The sequence below is a fragment of the Eretmochelys imbricata genome, chromosome 2 (genome assembly GCF_965152235.1).
Source record: "Eretmochelys imbricata isolate rEreImb1 chromosome 2, rEreImb1.hap1, whole genome shotgun sequence".
In the NCBI taxonomy this organism is placed as follows: domain Eukaryota; kingdom Metazoa; phylum Chordata; order Testudines; family Cheloniidae; genus Eretmochelys; species Eretmochelys imbricata.
In genome coordinates, this window is record NC_135573.1 from 209,493,404 (window position 1) to 209,517,297 (window position 23,894).

Below are 23,894 nucleotides of genomic sequence, written 5' to 3' on the forward strand. Positions count from 1 at the left end.
GTTAATTTTCAAAGCAGAAGTAACCGAACTTTTAACATTTTGGCCTCCATATTTATTGAGCAGAAGGAGACAATATCCTGTGATCAGGTTTTATTCCATTGACAGTCGCATCTTATATTATTCCAGCTGCTAGAGCCAGTTTGCCACCAACTTTTTGAGTTCTATCGCAGTGGAGAGGAACGACTACTACGATTCACCCTGCAGTTTCTGCCAGAATTGATGTGGTGTTACCTGGCAGTCTCAGCCAGCAGAGATCTGCAGAGCAGTGGCTGCATAGAGGCTCTTCTCCTAGGAGTTTACAACTTGGTTTGTATATGTACATAATTATTCAAATACCTAAAATGTTAGTAGGCTTTTTTGGTAGCAGATAAACTCTTGTATTGGAGTGGAGAGTAAACAATCTAAGGTTTCTTTCAAGACAAAAATGAAGAGTTTGTGTGTTTCTATTCTAGAAATCTTATATATGTTGCTTATATGCAGCTGAAAATGCAACTTTATATATTATCAGCAAGTCCAGTCCTATAATTATAAAAGCTGCACTCTCTCCATTTGGCATCGTAGGGCAAAGGCTGCCTGGCTGAAATCCATGCTGAAGATGCCTTCTTTAATCTGCTCCATATCAACTCTCCTTTTGTCATAACATCGTTGTCTTCAGTTTTCTGTCTCCCTCTCTCTTTTTTGGAAAGCTCTGTCTTGGAATTGCCAGCAGTCTCCTCTTCACACTTTAAACTATCATTGTTGGGATAAGCTAAAAGAACCAATTTTCTCACGTTCAGATAAAGAACATGTTTAGCCAAATCTTCTTAGCAGGGAGTATTTCAGAGGCACTGCATTTGAGACAGTTTTTTGTTTCTAAGGACTGATTACTTTGGGGAGATGTGCTTTTGCTCTTAAAAATAAAGGACCAGGAACTTGTTAAATTGTTGAGACTTGGAGACTTAAATTGATCTCCTTTCATGCTGTAAAATTTTCCATGGAGATCTTATTCATATCTAATATGAGAATAGTAACTTATTTTTCATTGAACAGTTCCCATCTCTATCTAATGGATTTTTGTTTTGTTTTGTTTGTTTGCTTGCATCACACCCAAAACTTGGAGCACAGGCACTGGTTGCTTCCCCATTCTGTTATTTCCAGTCTTTCTCTGCCTTGTACCGAGTGTGTAGTCTAAAAGCATAGCGTTTTCTCTTTCAGGATTTTCTCTAATTTAATTCCTTGTACTTTCTAGGAGAGAGACCAGGGCAATGAGGGAGAGGACAACTTTATGAAAGGGGGCTTGTTTAAAATTCTGAGAAATTAGGAGGGGTGAAAAGGAAGAGTAGATGTGCCCATTTTGTGGCAAAGTAGTGAAACAAGTTCAGCTCAAGAGTTTTTTCATGCAAACTTCAAAACAGTTTTGTGCAACTTTCTCTCTAATAGGCTAAATGCATACCTTCAACCATGCATGGATGCTTCTCCACAGACTTAACTGCAGCTGAAAAGACGATAGCATTCCTAGACAATCTCCTGCACAGACAGGACCGTTGACTCTTGCACTGGGTTTATGCCTGGAATTGTGATTCATTTTGAACTAGCATTCCCTAATAACACAGGTATCCAGGGTGGTCAGGGTATAGCTGGATAACCCCTTGTGTTTTCCTGCTAGGATAAAGTCACTCACTTGCATTTCAGAAAGAAAAACCTGAAGCTGTACCCACAACCTTCTCCCTTTAGAATAGTCAGTTAAGAGAGGTTTCTCAATTATTAATACAACTTTGTCTGCTGTTTCCATCTGTCTTCCAGCTTCTGGGTGCAATAAGGATTTGGTTAAGGTAGACTTACATCTCCAAGAGAGTCTCTGCCTAATATTTTTCCAAGACATTCTGAAATAACACTAACCTACTAATGCTGAGTTTTTATTCCTCCTTCTCACACACAGTTACTCATGTAGCCATAAGTACTGTGTAGTGTTTTAAAAACAAACAGGATATTTCTCTGCATTCTGTGGTCCAAAAGATAATTGAAATGAGCTGTTAGACACTTGATTTGTCCTTTCAGCTAATTTTTTTAAGCTCTCAAAAAATGCCAGCAAAAAAGACATGTAGGCTAATGCAAACAGTGATGATCCCTGTATATTGAATGCTCTGGTTTCTTGGGGTAGGGGGAATGAGCCTCTTGAAAACACTTGAAAATTTCCTCACCAAAGGAGTAGTGATTTCAGTCCCCTCAGATCAGTCATTCTTATTGGTTTCCAACTTAGTTTTATATTTAATTTACAGAATTATCTGTAATACAGGGAATCAGTTTCATTAAAATTCATATAACTGGACCAATTGGTTACCTGTAACCAAAACGTAGAGACCTAACAGCTAGGTGAATGCATGGCAGAATGTCAGATGAAAGTGTTGACAAATGAAAGGTAATGCATGCTGGAAGGAATTACTTGAATTACTCATACATGTTGTTGGGTCCTAAACTGGCTGCAGCTAACTACTCAAGAATGAGACGTTGACATCCATGTGGTCATTTAAATGGAAACATCCACTCATGCATATAGTGATAGTCCAAAAAAATCTTATTTTTAACATGTGCAAAGGATAGGATAGAAAATACTGAAACTATCATCCCTTATAGAGGTCAGGTGACCTATCTCAAATAAAGCAGAAATGAAAGGGATCTATTGATGACAAAAATGAGTTATAAAAAGACTTCCGTGTGGCTCAGACTTGAAAAAACTGGGACTGTTTTAATTGAGTGAAGACATGAAGGTATGATAAATGGTATAGAGTAGAGAGAAATCCATTCACTCCTTTTATGATAAAGAAAAGTAGTCTTTTAGTGAAATTGAAAGGCAACAAACGTAAGATTCTAGAAAGGGAGGCATTCATTTTTACATAATGCATAATGAACCTGTGGAACTTATTGCCACAAGATATCATTGAGACAAAAACTCGGGAGGTGTTGAAAGATTTTATGTTTATGTGGATGAGAACATCTGTTTATGTCTAGATAAAATAAACTGGGGGATAATCCCTCATGCTTTAGAGCATGAACCCACCACTGGCTGATGGGGCAGGGAGTAGGATGAATTTTCCCATATGGAAATGTTACTCTGTAATTGTCCAGGGTTTCATATACCTTCCTCCAAAGTGCCTGATACTAGCCTCTGTCACGCAAGACCCTGGGCAACATATTACAATTCCTATTGTCTGAGAGAACAAAACAGGTGTTGACTGTTGAACACTCTGCAGACAAATGTCTTAAACTGAGGGTTATATGTGAGAGAGAACAAATTCTTCAAAATGTTTCTCTATCCCAAATCACCTCAGTCTTTCCAAGATTAGCTTAATCTAGCTGCTCCTCATTCAGGGGCTGATCTCAGCCAAGCCTTTTGACAGCTGGAGAATGGTGCTGTTTGCTTCTGAATTACAGGTGGGTAAGATCTGCATTTTGCAGACATTTTAGACCAAGCTGTTTCACAATCCCTCCTCAAGGCTTCATATAGATGGACTGGGATGTGCGGAGATGATGGATCCCTGTGGGACTTCTACAGATAAGGGTTTTGGTTGTGTAGGGGCAAGTGCACCATCTGTTACACTGAACAGTGGTTTAACTCCTGGCCAACTGCTTGCATGCCTTAGAAGTTGAGAGAAAGTAATTTCTGCCCTAAAGGAGCTAGTGCACTTAACTCATTTTGTTAAGAAGTGCATAGATCAGAGTTTTAGTTCATTGTTCAGTTTTCCTGCTGTGCTTCTGGGCCTATTTCTGGTGTGAATGGGCCCAATTCAGATAGGGAAATTGTTGGCCAGGCCTACGTCTGTATGGTGCTTGGTATCCTGAAATATTGTCTTAAATGTAGTTGACTTTAGTTGAGAAATAAACTGATAGCATCTCACATTGAGAAGAACTAGGTACTGGAGGTATTCATGGTCATGAATAGTTCAATGGTGTCTGATTTAGCAGCTGCTACTGTGGAAGGCTCATACGAATTCTTTGCTGCTCCCATAGTCAAACTGCATCTATTCATGGTTACTCCTTTCTGGCTTTGTCTATCAGTTCTAGATCTCTGGAGCAACAAGGAGGGAATGAATGCTTCAGTGGAGTATCTCAGTGGCTCTGGTAACTTTTTCTCAGACTGGAAGTGTCAGTCTAGAAGTGGACAATTGGATAATCATGTCTACCAGCACTCATGGAAACGGCTCAATAGAACAGTTTTAGCACCCAAAGGCTCCTGTAATCATAAGCAGGCATTGCACCACAGTCGGAATTCTGCTTTTCGCATAAGCAGTTTGGTCTTGTAATGCTCTACAGGCAGAGAGAGAACAGTAAAGTACTAGGCATTCCCCCAAAGAGTCTGTTCTTCTTTTGTATGTTCTCTTTTCTTATCTCTTTCCCAGACAGGCCTAAGTAGGGTATTTGGAAAAGACCATTCTGGTGACGCCTGTCTGGCAGGAGGTGCTTTACTTATTCTGGCCACAGAGACTTCCTCCCCCTCTCCATCTTTGGGCCAGTTTGACTATGGGAGCCGTAATCAACTGCCTCTTTCTGGAGATTATGGGTTCATTGGAAGCTTGTGGAGACCAGACTTCTAGTCAATTACTCTTGCCTCCTGGCTAGGGAACGAGGGAATGCCAACAGCTGAAGGATCCATGGTGACATGGAGAATGATGGGGGCTTGTAGTTATATTCTGGCCAAAGAACAGTGTACCTGTGAGATTTCATCTGCTCCAATCTAACCATCTGTCCTGCTTTGCCACTCCCTCACTCCACCTTAATACCTTTGGCTTTCCAACATAGTGATGATATTGTCATAGAGTCCATCTTAAAATCCAATTCTCCTTAAACTCTTTCTCTGCTCCTATCTTTGGAGATATAAATTCTGATGCTGAAGGGTTCAATTACCTAGAAAATGTTCCATGCTTTAGATAAGAAATATTTAGAGTACACAGCCTTCTGTATCCTGAATTCCATGTTATTGACTGAATCCGTAGAGATAAAGCTAAAAGATGGGGTAAATTATTCATAACTGAAATTTTTTTTTCTAAGTATACCATCTATGCAAAATTTTAACTCCTGGATGTTAGGACCTTAACATGAGACTGAAATCCCCTAGCTCCTAGATGTGTTTGACCCTTGAGGAGAGCAGTATTTGGGGTAGAATGTAAGCCAGGCCTGCCTCTGACTGGCAGTCCCAGATGACTGCTTGCTGAGTATACATGTTATATCCTGAATGTCTTGGGTCCTTCGTGATCATATTGGCTGTGCTACATTCTCTGTTGCTCCCTCTTTCCTGTGGATTTCAACAGCACAATTGGGTATCATTTGTTGATTCTGCCCCAACTCTTCCAGTCAGGTTTGATTCAAAGTTTCCCATTTCTGAAGCCTTTGCTTTGAAACGCTGTGGACCAGTGCTCTTCTGTGGTATTGTTAGCACATCTTTGCTCGTTCTATTAATCATGCACTAAGATGCAGGGATAAAATGCCCGTTACTCTGAAGGTCTCATCTTGCAGGAAAGTAATTCCCTTTCTTTGAACCCTTGCATCCAGGAATATAGTTTCTTTAGCGTCCTTCCCCCTCACCCATGTGTAGATATGTACTAATAAACTTTGGGTTTCTTGTGCAAATGTTCTGAGATATAACTTAGTGTTAGATCTTAGTGTTAGGCTGGAGTTGGATTTGAAACTTTTAATTAAAAGTGTTGTGGTTTTTGTTTGTTTGTTTTTGTTTTTTTTTAAATATCCAGTTAGCCATTATTATGCTATTGAGAAGCAGGTTTTCTTACCAGGTTTCGACACCTTCAGCCTTTACTCCTCAGTAGTAGTAAAGAATAGCTACAATATAGCTTTTAAAAATAATGGATAATACTGTTAAATCAAAGAATTATATATCTATTTCAAGACAAATATTTTGCAACAGACTCTATAGAAATGTATATTTCTTTTGTACACTATTAACAATGTCCAGTATGTATCAATTAACAAATACCAACAAATGTCTTTATTTTAAGTGAATTCAAAAATAGCCAACAACACTTAGTTTCGGGGAAAGTATCAAGGCTATGTTAAGCTTCTAGCTGACTATTTGCATTCTAGAGCAGATAATGATATTTAACTAATTCAGAATTTTCCCCTAGAATATAAAATTTCTTGCATGTTAACTGAGCTCTTCTGATTTTCACAATAAAAATTTTAATATCGTAACCCTTGATGTCTTTTGTGTTTTACAGGAAATAGTTGACAAACAGGGGCATAGTAAAATGCTGAGTTTCACAATTCCATCCTTGTCCAAACCTTCAGTGTATCATGAAGTGAGTGAAATTACTTAAATGCATGGTTGTTACCAGATAGATTGTGTAACTTCCTTTTATCCTGAGGCCAGTTAAAGAAGGCAATGTGTTATACCTGATGATGTAATGACACACTTGACTTTTCAAACAATACCTTTTGTGGCTATTGTCTTCTAATGAGGCCATTTAAGCTTGACTTGTTTTTAAAACAATTTTAAGTGCCAACTTTTTCATAGCTTTGTTTCCTAACTTTTTCTCCTAATCTCAGGGCAGTTGCTATATTACATAACATAAGAAAGCAGCCAGATAGATTTATGTAGGTTCAAAATGTATGCACAGGTACAACTTTTCCATCTTTTTTGTCGTTTTTTTACTCCACTTTGTAATGAGACTTTATGAGGACAAATGTTTGGAATCCGTTATTCAAATACCTGTTTACTTTAGCCTTCCAGCATTGGTTCCATGGCTCTTACAGAGGGAGCTTTATCCCAACATGGTTTGTCCAGGGTGGTGTACAGTGGACCTCATCCTCAAAGAGAGATGTTAACAGCACAAAACAGGTAAAACTGTAGTAAGATCTTACATGAAAATCCATAAAAATGGTTAAAGCAGCTTCATTATTTTTTGTTGTGTGTTATCCTGCCATCTTTTTCATCTAATATTTTCTAAGTTTACAGTTGTACGTAGGTATCTTGATAATTTAGAATCTTAGGAATTAGTTGCTAGACATGTGTGTTTAAAAATACTTTCATGAGGCATATTTTTAAAATTACATCTTAATCTAGATTTGCAAATAACTACTTGTGTTGTATTTCACTACATGAAGAGAACGTTGACTTGCAGATTTAAACCATTTAACTGCTTCTGTCTACAGCTTTAATGATATATGTTGCTAAGTCACTATGTGAGAAAATCAAAAAGAGTAAGGCACAAAATGAGTTACACCTAGCAAGGAACACAAAAGGCAATAAAAAGAGATTCTTTAAATACTTTAGGAGAAAGATGAAGTAAAGTTTAGGTCTCCTACTTAGTGGGAAGGAGAGCTAATAACTGATCACATCAAGAAGGCTGAGATATTTATTTTGGTTCTGTCTTCACTAAAAAGGTTAATGGTGACCAGATAGTCAAAACTTAATATTAACAAGGAGGAAGGAACGCAAACAAAATAGGGAAAGAACGTGTTAAAGAATATTTAGATGAATTAGAAGTATTCAAGTTGGCAGGGCCTGATGAAATTCATCCTAGGGTACTTAAGAAACTAGCTGAAGCAATCTTGGAATTGTTAAGAATTACTTTGCAAATTCATGGAGGACAGGTGAGGTTCCAGAGGTCTAGAGAAGGGCAAACATAGTACCTATCTTCTAAAAGGGGAGTAAAGAGGACTTAGGGAATTATAGGCCAGTCACCCTGATTTTGATACCTGGAAAGATACTGGAACAAATTATTAAGAAATCAGTTAGTAACCACCTAGAGAAATAATAGCATTATAAAGAATCAGCATGGATTTGTCATGAACAAGTCATGCCAAACCAATCTAATTTCCTTCTTTAACAGGGTTCCTGGCCTAATGGATGGGGGGAAGCAGTAAATGTGATATATTTTGATTTTTGGTAAGGCTTTTGACAGTCCCACATGACATTCTCATAAGAAAACTAGAGCAATGTGGTCTAGATTAAATTATCATAGGTAGGTGCATAAATGGTTGAAAGACTGTACTCAGAGTAGTTATCAATGGTTTGCTTTCAAACTGGAAGGACGTATCTAGTGAGGTTCTTCAGGGTCAGTCCTGGGTCTGGTACTACCCAATATTTTTGTTAATAACTTGAATATTGGAGGGGGGAGTAGGTTTCTAAAACTTGTAGATGATGCCAAGCAAGGAGGGGTTGCAAACACTTGGAAAACAGGATTCAGAAAGACCTTGACAAATTGGAGAATTACAGTAGAACCTCAAAGAACGAACACCAGAGTTATGGACTGACTGGTCGACTGGACACCATGTGAAACCAGAAGTAACCAAACAGGCAGCAGGAGGGGGAACAAATACTGTATTGTGTCTGTGTGGCATCTTAAAGATAAGCACATCTGGGCTGCCTGTCCCCGCCCCACACCCACCCCCATGTGCGGGGCAGCCACTTACTGCAAGACATGGGCTGCCAGCCAAATGCAGCCGGAGCCAGCAAAGCAGGAGCAGCACTGGGGTCTGCGCCATTTTCACCCTTTCCTCTTCCCCCAGCTGGGAGGGAGATGTGCTGTTTTTACCTCCCTCCCCTGGCTGGGAGCGGGATGCACTGTTTTCACACAGGTATGGGTGAGGAGAGGGTCAAGCTTGCAAACTCCTGTCGGCACTGAGTAGGGAGCTCAGCTGCTGCTGAAGCCGGGCCTGGAGTGTCAGCTGCTGGATCTGGAGCCCGAACTGCGCTTTGTTCAGAGTTACAAACGTTTCAGAGTTACGGACAAGCTCCATTCCCAAGGTGTCTGTAACTCTGAGATTCTACTGTAGTCTGAATTCAACAAGATGAAATTCAGTTAATAGAAGTGCAAAGTACTGCACTTAAAGAAAAATCAAATGCACATCTACAAAATGGGGAATAACTGGCTAGCTGATAGTACTGCTGAGAAGGATTTGGGGGTTATAGCAGGTCCCAAATTCAGTGAATCAACGATATGTTGTAGTTGTGAAAAAGGCTAATATTCTGAGGTGTATTAACAGGAGTGTTGTATGTAAGAAACAGGAGGCACTGGTGAGGCCTCAGCTGGAATATAGTGTCCAATTCTGGGTGCCACCCTTTGGGAAAAATATGGGCAAACTGGAGAGAGTCCGAAGGAGAGCAACAAAAATTATAAAATATTTAGAAAACCTGACCTATGAGGAAAGGTTAAAAAAAAAACAAAACTGGTCATGTTTAGTCTTGAGAATAGAAGATGGATGCAGGACCTGATAAGTCTTTAAATATATTTAGGGCTGGTATAAAGAGGACAGTGATCATTTGTTCTCCATGTCCACTGAAGATAGGATAAGTAGTAATGGAAACTGCAGCAAGGAAGTTTTAAATTAGATATTAGGAAAAACTGTCAAACTATAAGGATAGTGAGGCTCTGGAATAGGCTTCCAAGGGAGGTTGTGCAATCCCCATCACTGGAGGTTTTTAATAACAGGTTGGACAAACACCTGTCAGGATTGCGCTATGTTTACTTGATTCTGCCTTAGCACAGGGGGCTATACTAGATGACTTCTTGATGTTCCTTCTAATCCTACGTTTCTGTGATTCTACGATGCTATAAATTTGTGTTACTTATAGTAGAATCTCTTTTATATGGTTCCTGTGCATGGCATAATTTGTTAACTTATTCTCTATAGTCACTTTTAAAAAGGGAAAAGTACTAAAAATATGTTAATATTTTAAACTTACATTTTTGATCATTTTGAAAAAATTTTTCTTTAGGTTTGAAGTGCTGACATTCCTCCTGCTGTGTTATAATGCTGCCTTAAGCTACATGCCTGCAGTTTCTCTTCAGTCATTGTGTCAAATTTGCTCAAGGTAAACTTTCTTTAGGCTGACTATATTAAAGGGACACAGGCAACATGAAGTCCAGGCAGTTTTAAACTAGAGGTTAAAACAGTAATGTAGTATATCTGAAAATACTACCATTATGTAGAACACCTGTAGTCCCTGAAACATCCTGTAAATTGTTTTGGTTTACAGTCACATTGTCTACACTTTAAAATGGCTTTTCTTTCCCTTCTTACTGTATGAGACTCATCAGTAGGGGAAACGATCTAGAATTTTTTTTTTCTAATCTTAGTTTTAGTAGTAACTTTTTGTTGAAGCACTGAGTAAAAATTGTCAGTATCCTTTAATACTAGTATCTCATTGCAAAGTTTGTTAAACAGAGTTTTGATGCTTTACAGTTTTGTTGCTATACAACTGGGAACTTGACTGACTTAATATTTTACTAAGATTTGAGAAGTCTAAAGAACTTATAATTGTCATGATATTGAAAGTGGAAATACATGTGACAAATGTGTATCAGTTCTTTGAAATTTTTTATTTCTTGTTTCTCATTTTATAAATGTTTGTAGTATATCTTACTTTTAAGCTTAATGATAACCTGTTTCATATATTTGTTACCCTTATATTTACCTTAAATCAGTCATTCACCTGAAAACTCAGACATATTTGCTCAAGTGTAAGAAATGCACTGCATTTTTTTCCACAAGAAATATACAACCCAGTAAAGAAGATGCAGTGAAGAACATGACTCTCTTAAAATCCAAACATCCTGTCACAAATCCTGCAAATGTGTCTTGTGGCTAACTTTGAAGTGAGGTGGTGTTAAGGATGGGGTGACACTCTTATGCAGATAAATACAAGAACTAGAATCCTGAAATTCCATAAACAGTAACACACAACAGTTTTCCACTAGTCACTAACTCAAAGATCTCAAGCACCATCACACAAGCTTCAAAAGAGCAGCTATTGCTGTCAGGTTTGGGTTTGTGTGTGTTTTTTGTTTTGCTTTTATCCTGAGGGAATAAGATTAGTAGGATGCTTTTTCTTTTTTGTAAGTACCGTAAAGAATCCTTTTATACGTGGAGAAGCGTACCTGACATCTTGTTAGATAGTAATGGTATCTTGGAGACCTGAGGAGGAGGTTTCAGAAATGTGTAGCAGTTAAGGGTTGCATAGGAAAGTGAGGCATTGATTATCCTGCTTCATTAAGTTGTGATAGTTATCTTGAGGTTAACCAAATAGAGTGGCTGCAGATGCGAGGTGCAAACCAAAGTTCATTTCTGAGTAAACACTATGAGTTTGGGTACTGAATGATGGTCCATTTTGATGCTTATAAAACTATAAACATGAACTTCGTAATAGCAGGACTTAAATTCCCTCAGTCCCTCATACAGTCTGTCTTCCAAGTCTGTAAGTCTTTCCAAAGATCTCCTGGCTGAAAGCAATTTAGGGAACCAGGGGAATGGAAGAGGTTTGCACAAGAGGTCCAGGATATGTTTCAGTGCGTTTAAGTCTGTAGATGTGGATCTGCTGATGAGCTAAGTCTGAGGAGGATCTGTGGAACAGGTAGTGGGATTCCCTCTAAAGAATTTTCCCTTTCTCCTCATTTTAAGTGAATCAGCAGGATATCTTAGGTGTTTCCGGTTCATATGGTTCTGCTGAAGGATCTGCCCAAATAAAGGTAAAAGTCTGAGTTACACTGAACAGCCTTTCTAGAAAGGTTAATTATTTTTATCAGAGATTTGGAAATGTAACGCTGTTGCTATTCATCATGACAAACCTTTACAATATCAGTTTACAAAGGTCAAACTCAAGATTAGAGATAACATTGGCAGCACATCAATTATGTGAATTTACCTAATCTTTGATTTTATTATATATATAGAATTCTCTGTTTAGGTTTTTCTGTTTAGATACCTTTAGTAATACTGGCGGAATGCCTCTGTTTTTATTGTCTTTATCTTACTTTGATGCGGTGTAGCAGAGGAATGCTGCTCCCCTCTTTCCATTTTAGCTCTTTTTTTTTTTTTTTGTGGAAAATAACTTGGCCTAGGGTACCTATTTAGAGTTCTGAGTGGTATTGGCATCAGATGGATGGCTAGATTGGGAAGCCTTTCATGATTTTAGCAATTACAATACATCACAGATTTCTATTTTCAATCTAATACACCTTTTTAAAAAAATAAGTGTAGCTGAAAATCAGAACAAATTTCTGGTTATTTTCTGGTTATAAGCAGGGCCTTATGCTTACTTATGTATTACCGGTAATCATTCCATAAAATAGATGTATCCATACTAAGGAAGCCGTGCCCATTAAAGCATATAAGTAGTTGATGTTGGAATAAAGCTAACGATCCCAATCATTGTAGCCAAATGCCTCTGCTTTTAACCATAGTTGGTTAGCTTTCTATATGCCTAGACTCACACTGCTACTAGACTTACCAAGCAGCCATCTGCTATTGAGTGGTAAACAAGCATATTGTTCACTGAAGCTTATTTCATAATCTCTACTCCCTGTCTCAGATGCTGGTTCCAGTAGGAGTACATGAGTCTCAGCATGACTCTTTTTTTGTCTTTTGCTCTGATGATCCAAAGATAAAATCTTTTGGGTTTCTTTCTTGTTGGATGCATCCTGAAATCAACATGCAAAGTGTCAGGCAGAGTGAAAGTGATAACCATTGCAGTTATTGTACATTTATATTTGTCTCCAAAATATGCCTTTTTTAGATCCAGAAAAATGTGAAAGATGAATGGTGACAATACAGGCTTTCCCGCAATAACCTGCTAATGTACCTCAATCCTATAGGTTTGCTTCAGAACAGGAGATTGTTTCCATCTTTGTCCTCTCCATGGATATCAGTCTTGTCTGTGGTTTTCTCACCATCTATCCACTAAAAAATTAGGTATGGGTATGCTACAGAATACATACTGAGGCTACTGTGGTGCTTAGAGGCCCCTATGGGATTATGATCCCATTTTGTCTGCTGTGTAAATAAAATTGAATGTGTTTCCTGCCCTAAAGAGGGTATGATCTAATTTCACAGCCCTGGACCCTAGTCACATGTGCCCTAAAACCATTTATTGGACAATATGGGTTTTAGTTGAATGCTAAAGTGTGTCTTAAGTCCCTAGGCCTTGATCTAGGAAAAGCACTGAAGGAAAGCAAACAAGCGTAAGTTTCCAGATCAGATAGAGTATAAGTCTTGTGACATAATCTTTATATATAAGGGACTTGCTGGATCTCAACTCAATCTCTTTAAGTGGAGTATCAGAGAGGGTCCTGAGCAAAGATGAAATAGGTCTTGGGCCTCAGAGTGTTGGTGGCATCTCTTGAAATCCCAGCCTGTGGACTCATGATCTCATGTGCGACTGTCTAGCCTCTCCAGGTATATCACAGGGCTGACACCTGCAAGAGCTCCAGGCCAGTATTTGCCCCTGCAACCAGTGTTTAATGCAGCCAAATATTAAAGGACTCTGCTACCTGAACTATAAAGGGAGGAACAGGTGCCAATGTATTTTGATGGAAAAGAGGGATTGTGGGGGAGAAAAAAGTCCACCACCAAAAGATTGTACCTTCAGATAAGGAGACTGATTGAGTAAAGCAATCAATCAGCCATATTTCTCTTGCTCCTACATAGTGCCCATAATGCATACAGCCTGATGTAAAGGCATTGCCTTTCCCTACACATTACCTTCAAGTGGGACCTCTGCAGCAGCAAGAAGCACCAGCACCACTCCAGCCGTTATGCATGTCCCTGCAGAAAAGCACCATCAGGGACCCTAAAATACCACTCTGGCGCTATCATGTGTAGTCACTGGGCCACTATATCCTCCTCAGAAGTAAGAACTGATCATAAGGACTAGTGGTTCTTCAGTACTCACTCACATGTGCTAGCCCAGTCCCTGCACCAACATACAGAAGACATGGAGTTGAGCAGTTAGTGGGTCATGGTGAAAAATTAGTACTTGCCAGTGTCCTGATATGTTCTTTTGACAGAGATGCAAGATTATGGGAAGATCACAAAGAAATGAAGCTATCATGCCTCAGAAGCTTTGGCAACACTGAAAGTCCCCTAGCACAGAAAAACTGAGACTTTTTTTCTCTCTGAAATGAATGTTAGTCTTTGGGGCTTTTTCTGCCGGCTTCATTTGGGAGCCAGAGATTAGTTTGGTTTCTGCAGCAACAGAAACAAGTAGTTTGAGCAAGATCTTAGCCAAATCTGTCTTGTTCATCTGCCTCTTCTGTGATAGCATGTAAAATACTACCAGTATGTCTTAATGTTCTATAGCCTCATTAGCCTCTGCTAGAAGGAGAGGGTGTGAATTAAGCATGGAGATGCTATAATGATGAGCAGGGTATCAGTGAAGAGAAGGGGAAAGGTAGGTGTGTCCACTGTTCCTCCCTACCAACTAAATCAAAATTCCACAGAACTGTCCTTCAAAACCAAGCTGTCAGCTCTCTCATTTCAAGAAAATATATTTGGCCTTTAAAAAGTTTGTCACTGATTAAAAAGATCCTCCTCATGGGTGAGACATTCAATATATCTCAAATTCCAATACATAGGAACATCCAAAAATACTAGAGCTTGTTGACAAGGCAGAGATACCAAAATTGGAGCTCAACAGAAGAAGCAGACTTGACTGGAATAACTCTTTTTGTTCAAAGGAAGGTTGACATGAAGATCCAGACCATTCACAGAATGCAGTCAGAAGCAGTACATTTAAAACTATTTTATGCATGAGCCTCTATAGCAATAGACCACTCTGGGTTGTATGCTGTGGCAGTCAAGTATCTGATGGAGGATTTCATTTTTAACTAACTTTATTTGTTGCACTGTCCAAACCTTTTCAACAGTGAAACCATTGTGGGCTTAGATAAAGGGGCAGCAATAAATAACTTCTGTGAATTATTGACAGATTGGATAGCAGGAAGCATCAAAAGTACAGTGGTTTGATTAAAGTATCTTGCTGGTGAGCCTGGGGAAATGTGAAATCTTGTGGTAGACAAGGAGATATGCAGAAAATGAGACAAACTTTGACTGTGTATGGACCTCCAAAACAAACACAAAAGCAAGGAGGTAATTCAGGAAGGTTTAAGAAGTCTGGGGCAAACAGATGACTCGATATGGGTTTTTTCTAGGCAGTCTAGCAGAACTTTGCCATGTTTGCATGCAAGTTAATCCTCCTAGCTCCAGACTGATCTAAGGCCATTGTGCCCATATCTAATAAAGCTGTCCATGATTAAACCATGGACTGAACAGACGGTGAGTCAGAGGATTTCCTCAGAGTCTCTCTTGCTTTAGGCTTTTCTCTGGGCATGAGGCAATCAAACTTTAAGAAAGAGGGAGCTGTCAGATTGTGGGTACTCTCCTGAAAACAACCTACCTCTCTAACCTACTCAGGGATTTAGAGATCTTATTCTTCTTTATGCAAGAGAGTGAAAATAGACCTCTCTCAATCTAGAGTTCCAGACATTCTGGAATTCCTGGCTTTGGGTTTGAGTGCTAGTTTAATTAAAACACATTCCACGGCTTTTGCAGTGCTCTGTGGTACAGTTATTTTTTAACCCATCACCAGGATCTGGTTCTCTGGGAACTAATTTTTATATAAGTTGAACAAACAAGAGCTGACAGCTCAAGGCTACTTTAATCAGATTCTTAATTAGAGGGGGAGCACCACCCCCAGGTGGTGTCTAATTTTTTCTGTCATAAATGGTTGCATCATTTGTTTGAGAAGCTCAGATACCACTGTTTGCTGCAAGCCTTTGAAATTGGGCAGGGATAAACCAAGACCAGGGAAGTGCTTCTGCTTTGTCCCATTTAATTCCTTTCAGGTTTAGCCAAGACAAACTTTTGAAAATCATTTCCCCCTTCTGTCACTTGTTGTGGTTCAGTTATTTTGGCATAGTGCCAAAATTTTGTAACAGGTTCTCATCTAAGGGTAGGCCCATGTCTTTCCTGCAGCTGCAAAACACACTGCATATGGAACTCCAGGAGCAGGAGAGGAGAGAAGCTGGGTAAGGCTCTTCTAACAAACCCCTCTTCCAGGCCCAGCGTATGATCTCAGTAGCCCATCTTCCCAAGTATTCACCATTCTTTGCAGGCTTTGGCAGGCATGCAGTAAGAAGGAGACTGGCCATTGACTGGATGATGGTAAAAATGTTGAACAGCTGCTTCATTCCCTGTGCACTGAACGAAGCAGGATCATGTAATTAGACTGTTTTTAATTTATACACATGAGGGACCAAATTAAAGTTTCAGGGCAGCCTAAATTCAGCCATTTCCTAACTTCTGAGTGCTTGACTTTGCAACCTTAAAAGAACATGGAAAGCCAGAGTGAGTGATGCGAGGAAGTGCCTGATGCAGAATAGAGCAAGCATGTGTTACCAAGGAAACTCAAAAAGAAAAGGAGGACTTGTGGCACCTTAAGAGACTAACAAATTTATTTGAGCATAAGCTTTCGTGAGCTACAGCTCACTTCACAAGTCCTCCTTTTCTTTTTGCGGATTCAGACTAACACAGCTGCTACTCTGAAACCAAGAAAACTCAGTTTCTGGAAAAAAAGAGGAGATGGAAAAATGGATCCAGAAGAAATGACAAATGTCTCTGCTGTAGTGACTGAAAGCACTAATGTGGAAACTCTAGCTAGCATACTCATATAACTTAGTCCACAAAACAACGCCATAATCCTTTTCTCCAATCCCCGATTATCTTATAGCCTACAACCTCTTCTATTTCATAAACTATGGAGACTCGGAAAACACCCTTAAATATACAAGAAAAGTTCAGTTTTCCTAATTTCACATCTCTTATCCTTATTGCCATCTATCTAGACATTCAGTATCAGAGACAAGACTTTCTTGGTTAAGAAAACTTTTTTGTTACCAGAAAAATACTCTAGTTTATGCCCTGCAAAGATGAAAATAGAAAGGACTATAAAAGTGGGATTTTTTTTTTGGAATCCATTAACACATTTTAACAACATTTGTATTACTGCCTGTTGGAATTTTTCTAGTCAGCATTTGTCCAAAAGTAGAATGTGTAAGACTAAACTGCATAGCTAAACCTGGCACTGTTTTTCACCATGGCTGAGCACTTTAAGGAAAAATATTTGTGTTTTTTTTTTCTATTTGCTAAATCACCTGGAATCTAAAGGCTAAGTTGCGTGCTTTGCTACTTAGCATCATCACCAGTAAGGTTGACCCAACATATGTGTATTACAGTGTACTAGTTTAACTGTAATTGGATTATAGACCTTGGTTGGGTCAAGTTTACTAGTGATGAAGACATGCAGAAAAACACAGCCAGTTGGATCTAATGTTCTCTAAAATACCCTTCAGATGAGAAGACTCTGTTATTTTGTGAAGCATGAAATAAAACTCATGAATGGTTGATGAACTCAGAAATGCAGTTTATTTTATGGGTTCACATTCTGAATGTTTCCCTTCATTGACTATCTGTTAAATCACATAAAATCCAAATATAAACTCTGTGGATCCAGATGCTGCTCAGATCACTTATACATCAAAATGAATGCTCGTAATCATCACTGTCAAGACAGACTTGGGGCATGAGACCACATACTTAAGGATAACTAAATGTAAAATTAGCTTCATTCCCCAACAAGACCATCAAAAATCCTCTTCAGACATGTAGGAGGCCTATAAAAATTCATGCAGGGTGCCATCACTCCTACCACATAATCAGAGCCCCGCAAATCTGTGGATATCCACGGACCATGTTTGTGGATTGTGGATGAATGTGGATCCAAATTTTATATCGAGAGTCCTGCAAATCTGTGGATATCTGCAGATAAAGCAGATATCCATGGACCGTGTTTGGGAGCCTGGTGCTAGAATTATTTTTATTTAAACATGGAATAAATTATAACAGGAGGAAAATATTGATGTCTGAGGAATAGAGATTTGTAAAGAAGGGATGGCATTACAAGAATAAGATAGAAATTGTGGAGGTGTAGTAAAAAGATTCAAAGGATTGAGAGGAAACATTCAGTCAAAAGTTGTACGACAGTAGTGCCTCGAAACCCAATCACATACAGAGAGAGAAGTTCTTCATCTAAAGAATTTACAATTTTAAATAGGCATGACAAAGACTGGGTGGCAGAATGAGGCACAGAGAGATGAAGTGATATGTCCAAAAATGCACAGCAAGTCAATGGCAGAACCAGGATTAAAACATAGGACCTCCTAACTATGAAGAACTATTGGCACCTGAAGGCACTGTTCAGTAGAAGATCTTTGGACTCAGTCTCAGAGTCATTTCTTATGTTTATGGCAGAAAAAGTCAGATGCATGTACTAGTTACTGTAAACTGCAAACAGAAACCAGGGGAGTGTTACAAGGATAAAGTATCTGCTAAGAGAGTATTTCATTATAACAGTTCAAAATTAAAGGATCCGATGAAGTGAGCTGTAGCTCACGAAAGCTTATGCTCAAATAAATTGGTTAGTCTCTAAGGTGCCACAAGTACTCCTTTTCTTTTTGCGAATACAGACTAACACGGCTGTTACTCTGAAACCAGTTCAAAATTAGTTTCTGATCTTTAATATCTTCCAGTCTCCACCTTGAGGAAGACATCATAACAAAACTTGATTAAAATACTGCAATTAAATTACATTATGTTTTTTTAGTTTTTGAAAAAAGTCATAGAATCATAGAATATCAAGGTTGGAAGGGACCTCAAGAGGTCATCTAGTCCAACCCCCTGCTCAAAGCAGAACCAATCCCCAATTTTTGCCCCAGATCCCTAAATGGCCCCCTCAGGGATTGAACTCACAATGCTGGGTTTAGCAGGCCAATGCTCAAACCACTGAGCTGGTCTATTCATGTATATTCCGTGATTTACTATGTGTGTCAAGTTTGTCATTTTTGATCTACAAAAGCCACATATGTTACAATCTGTGATGGAATCTAATTGAAAACTTGCATCAAAGCAGAACAGATTTTTACCATTTTTAGATTAACTTTGTAAATGTAGAGCATGTAATATGCTGTAATACTGGCAAAGGTAATTTTCATTTTATGAGGAGCAACATATGGTAGATTCACTAGTGTGTGCGTGTTTGAGAAGTATAGTACAATGAGTAATCTGATACTTCTGTATTTCGTTGCTATATGCTTGTAGGATGAGTGACTTACATTTCTTTTGTGTGTAAATGAAGTATGAAGGACTCATACTCCACCAGTAGAGGGCATTTTGAACACTTATTTGACACACATTTTTCAAAATGGATACATAAGAGTGATCTGGTTCAGAAAAATTGATTGCTGGATGGGTTCGCTTTGTGGTTTCCACTTCTAGCTGTGGCATATAGTAAACTCTTCTTAGCTTTGTAATATTTTAGATAAGGAGTCATCTAAATTAACAGCTGTACTAATGCCAAATGCATGGTTTCTCTAGAATCTGTGTCTGTGGATATCCTCGGCAACAAGTAAGAAAATACAAAGGAGTAAATAGCAGGATTCCAGTTTCTTCTGAATTCATGGTGCAAATGCTAACTGGGATTTACTATGCCTTGTAAGTTTACCATGTACATAGGACAGCTTAACTTGTGTATTCTCTCTAGCACAGATGTTCTTTTGTACCTGTTAATTCATGATTGGCAGAATTATGTTTAGGATTATGTTCTCCTAATATTCTCCTAATGGGATAATTCTGTAAGCTGCAAGGAAGCATGCAATTTGAGAAGGAAAATTCCACTTGGTAAATTTAACTAATATCAGAATATTTTTAATAACCATTTGCAACTAGTGTATCTATTCATCCCATATCCATTCTTACTCACATATGTGTTCATGCTTAGAAATGACACATGTGGTTCCAGTTTTGGAAAATTTATTTCAATCTTAAATTTTTCTTGCCACATCCACATTATTGCTTCTCTTGTCTTCAACACTCTTATCATCCACTAATGTTCCAAGGTAAAACTAACTAAATTTTGATGTTGTTGTATTAACTGAAATAACTGATCCCATAGACTTGTTCACAACATTAGTAAATATTCAAAATGTGGAACAGCAGACAGCATACTAGCTATGCAACTTCTATTGAAATTCCATGACTAAAATGCAATAAATTGTTGAACGTTTACCTAAAATTAAACCACTCAGGAGTGTAAGTTATTGATTATAAACAAACTGCTTTTAAACTTGCATTTCTTTTTCTTTAATTAAAAAGTAAAAACTATCTGTTTATAAGAGAATTGTCTCCCTGTACGTTTTGTTCTTATTAATAGTAAGTTTAATGACTCACCTGAACTGATTTCTGAATAAGGTTATTGTTAATGTTTGAAGGTAATGTGACCAAGGAGAGACACTTGGCTTTTACTTAAGATAAAAATGAGGGTGCAGTTTATAAAACTTGGTAATCATACTAAATTATAATTTTTCTAGTTATAATGGAGAATGGGATCTAGCTCGTAAAGCAATGGATGACATTTTATATAGAGCTCAGCTGGAGTTGTATCCAGAACCACTGCTGGTAGGTATTATGTTGGGATTTTTTATACAAATCTAGATACAAAGTAACTAAACTGTAAATCATGCTGGTGATGCAGCATTATAATGAACCAATGAACCATAGGCCCACAAGGAATCATCTATGTCCTACCTATGCTAAAGATGTTTGGAAGCATGCATTTTTAATACTCCTTCACCCCCATCCCCACCCCCCCCCAAAAAAAAGTTGTTTACTTTATGCACTCAAACAATGGAAAAGTAGAATTTAAAGCCTTGGGGGAGGCACAAAAGCACCATGAAGGATGTGGTAAGTAGTCATTGTTTTAAATGGGGACTACCATCAAAGCAGCTGTTTAAAGCATTGTGCTGGTTGCTTGATTTAAGACTCCAAACCAACAGGAAATAAAGGCATAATTGCTAACAGATTTTAGTCTAATCTTTGATAATTACTTTGAATCATATGATCATAGCTGATCTCAGATTGCATGTGGTATTATATTTTTTCCAGAGTTGTAAAAATATTCTAATTACTGTAAATAATACTTCTGTTAGAATTCAAATCTTGATAAGAACTTCACCCACATTTTTCCTCCCTAGGTTGCTAATGCAATAAAGGCATCACTGCCTCAAGGTGCCATGAAATCTAGTAAAGAAGGTACAAGATGTATTCAGGTTGAAATTACGCCCACTTCATCTAGAATATCAAGAAATGCTGTGACTAGCATGTCTATTCGGGGGCACAGATGGAAGAGACATGGTAGGAAACACACTGCACACATCAAATGTTATGCTTTTGTTATTAGAGCTATTTTTTTAAAAAAGTTGAAATTCTTAGAGTAATGCACACATTTTCTATTTAATTTTAATCTTAACCAAAATGTCTCTGGTTAGTGAGTGAAAGCTGCTATATACTAGTCTCTCTTTAAAAATCCAATATATTGGATCTTTCTCTGAAGAGTATGAACAGAGCAGTCTTAGCAGCTCACTTGGTTCTGTATTGAGTATTGCCCAGTTGGATGTTTGAGCCATTGTGCTATTGAGTTAGCTTATGCCTAGCTATTATATACTGAGACATAATTGCCAGTAACAGATTCCTTTTTTCTAACTGGGAAATACAGATTTCCTTGCTGTAGCTCTGAGTGAACATTTTCTGTTTCTCTCCTCAGCTATTCAGTTCTTCAGAATTTTTGGTTTTATTTTAAAATGTAGGACTGTACAAAATTCTTGAATCTGTAGCTAAAGAAGTTACACATACCATTTATTTAACTGGAAGCATTAGTATATCAAATATCTGTTAGTGTATCCCAGATTTGTGTCCAGAATGAAGCAATTATTAGTTGTAATAACCAAACTAATTTAAAGCAGGTAATGTTCTCCCTATAGAACCTTCACGCAAAATGTTCAAAGAAAGCTGGACAGGGTGTAGAGTGGGAGAAGATGGTCATGTTACAATGGTATTAATAATTATTATCATTATGCATGAATAGAAGCTTAAAAAAAAACTTAATCAGAGGTCTTTAATCATGCCCAGTCTGGGCTGGCAGAAAACAGCACGTTAAGGCTTCTGTTTTTGCGGTAGTCCATTATCTGCACTCTACTTTTCCAGTCTGAGAAGGAAGAGCAAATCCAGCACAGATCAGTGCTCATGTTCACTTACTGTGCCTAAGGCCTTGTAACTACCACCTTGGGTTGAAAGCCGTGAAGATCATTAATATTGGCTCTTATATAATATGGTCATTCTTTATCTTTAATTGATGTTTTGACTGTTTTGGGATGGGCTCAGTGTTGGTATTACTATGATAGGCATCATTATTATATAGGCAGTATAATAACTAAATTACTACAAGACTGTTTAAAAAATAGTATATGACCTAGTGATCTTGGATAAGTGCTGATTTTTTAAAAAATTATAACATCCAAATTTGTAGGTAATCTACAAAACTCTCGCTTATTTACCTTGACGTACAATAATGCCCACTGTGGTAGTATTTACATCAATCTCTTCATGAAAAATTTAAAAGTATCAGTGAAAACAGGCTGAGTGCAGTGGTCCTAAGGGATGGCTGTTTATGGGTCAGAGCCAGTGCTGGAGAATACAAGTGCTTAGATAAATTCCAATAGTTACTACTAACTGAAATCATAGGAGTACAAGGAAGTATATCAGCCTACAGTGTGTGAAATGGCTACTGGCCCTTTCTAATTAGCGGAAGAAAGTAAGGCAGGATCTGCTGCTGTTTCAGACTTGTCAGAATCTCCTTGAAATCAGTAAGGGGCCAGCAACTCTCAAGCAAATGGCAGCACAGCGTTTTAATCAAGAAACCATCTCTGAACATGATTTAGCCAGTTGTCACTCTGTCTTTAATCTTGCTCCTCTGTGTGGCTTTGGTGTTGGTAATTCAAACTCATTGATACAGGGAAGCATAGAGCGAAGACAGTGGATCTGTTGTTGCTTCTTTCTGAGAGAAATTGAAGGCAAATTTAACTCTCTCCTGGTGTCTTCTACTTACTGCTTTTGATAATACAGAATAAAAACATGGATTATAATGGGCCAATACTAACAAGTCTTATTTCATGCATTTTAAAGATGCTGACTATCCAGCAAAGATAAAGGTCTTGCAGTCTTTACAAAAATCATGCTTTGATATTGCCTTCTTGCAGGGATCATGCTTCATACAGATGGCGAAGTTCAAGAGACATTGGGTGGGACAAGTATTTGCTGCAGCAGATAACAGTAAGGCAAGAGGTTTGATAGTGTTAGTAGAGACACAAACTCCCATGAAACATAGAAAAAGCTATTCACTTATGAAGAGAGATGGTGTGACCGTTAATAGAGAAAAGCATAATATTAATCTCATTCTAAGCAACTAGTGTGACCCAAGCAAGGAATGATGGTAACCTCTGGGAAAAAAATAAGGGCTCTTTTACAAAAAAATAAGTTCTTGCCAAGATTCCATTTGATTCAGGGAGGGAACTACAATCTAAGACTTTGGATGGTGGCACCAAATGGTTTAACGGGAAAAATTGCACTCCTGGAATAAACTTGTGTAGCCAAAACTTTTCAGCCAAAAATGATTGGGTGTCCCTAATATCCTGTCACTAGACATTTCCAGTATGCCAAAAGTGAATCTGCAATATCTGTTCAATGACTGACAAGGCTTTTGGGGGGTTATAGATGGAAAAGGCTCTGTGTATTATACCAGTTTCAGTGTACCTCATTTCCAAAATGTTGTTTATAAAAATTCTAGCAAAAACCCTGACTATTGGACAGCAGGAATTTCTTCCTGAATCATAAATCCAGGCCGGACAGGCTTTCTTAACAGGCCATTAAATGTAATATATAGACTGGGGGGGAAAAAACCCTCAAACGTTATAGCTGCTCCTTTTTCTAAGGGGTCAGGGTGTACTTTTCTGGGTGGAGGAAAGACTTGCTTGAACCATTCTCTAAATTTGATGTAGACAAACTCATTATAAAGATCAAAATACTGTGAAGTAACTCTTGTGTTGCAGTGGGAACTGACTTATTAATTCCCGATGAATTTCTTCTGAGGAGCTGGATAAGGTTTGGGTTTTGGACATAAATCTTGAACCAACAGCTCCTGCAGTGATTAGACACTCATAGACCAGAGAATCCTGAAAAAG

General features: G+C 38.2%; 1 protein-coding gene across 3 annotated transcripts in view; it reads left to right on the forward strand.

The window, feature by feature from the left end:
- HYCC1 (hyccin PI4KA lipid kinase complex subunit 1) overlaps positions 1–23,894 on the forward strand; it is an 81,604-nt gene that overhangs the window by 44,147 nt on the left and 13,563 nt on the right. For all 3 annotated transcript variants that reach the window (XM_077811386.1, XM_077811388.1, XM_077811387.1), the window contains exons 4-10: positions 127–306; positions 6,207–6,287; positions 6,711–6,826; positions 9,710–9,805; positions 19,198–19,314; positions 20,190–20,277; positions 20,853–21,012. In XM_077811386.1, the coding sequence (XP_077667512.1) occupies positions 127–306; positions 6,207–6,287; positions 6,711–6,826; positions 9,710–9,805; positions 19,198–19,314; positions 20,190–20,277; positions 20,853–21,012 (838 nt within the window). The remainder of the gene's footprint in view (positions 1–126; positions 307–6,206; positions 6,288–6,710; positions 6,827–9,709; positions 9,806–19,197; positions 19,315–20,189; positions 20,278–20,852; positions 21,013–23,894) is intronic.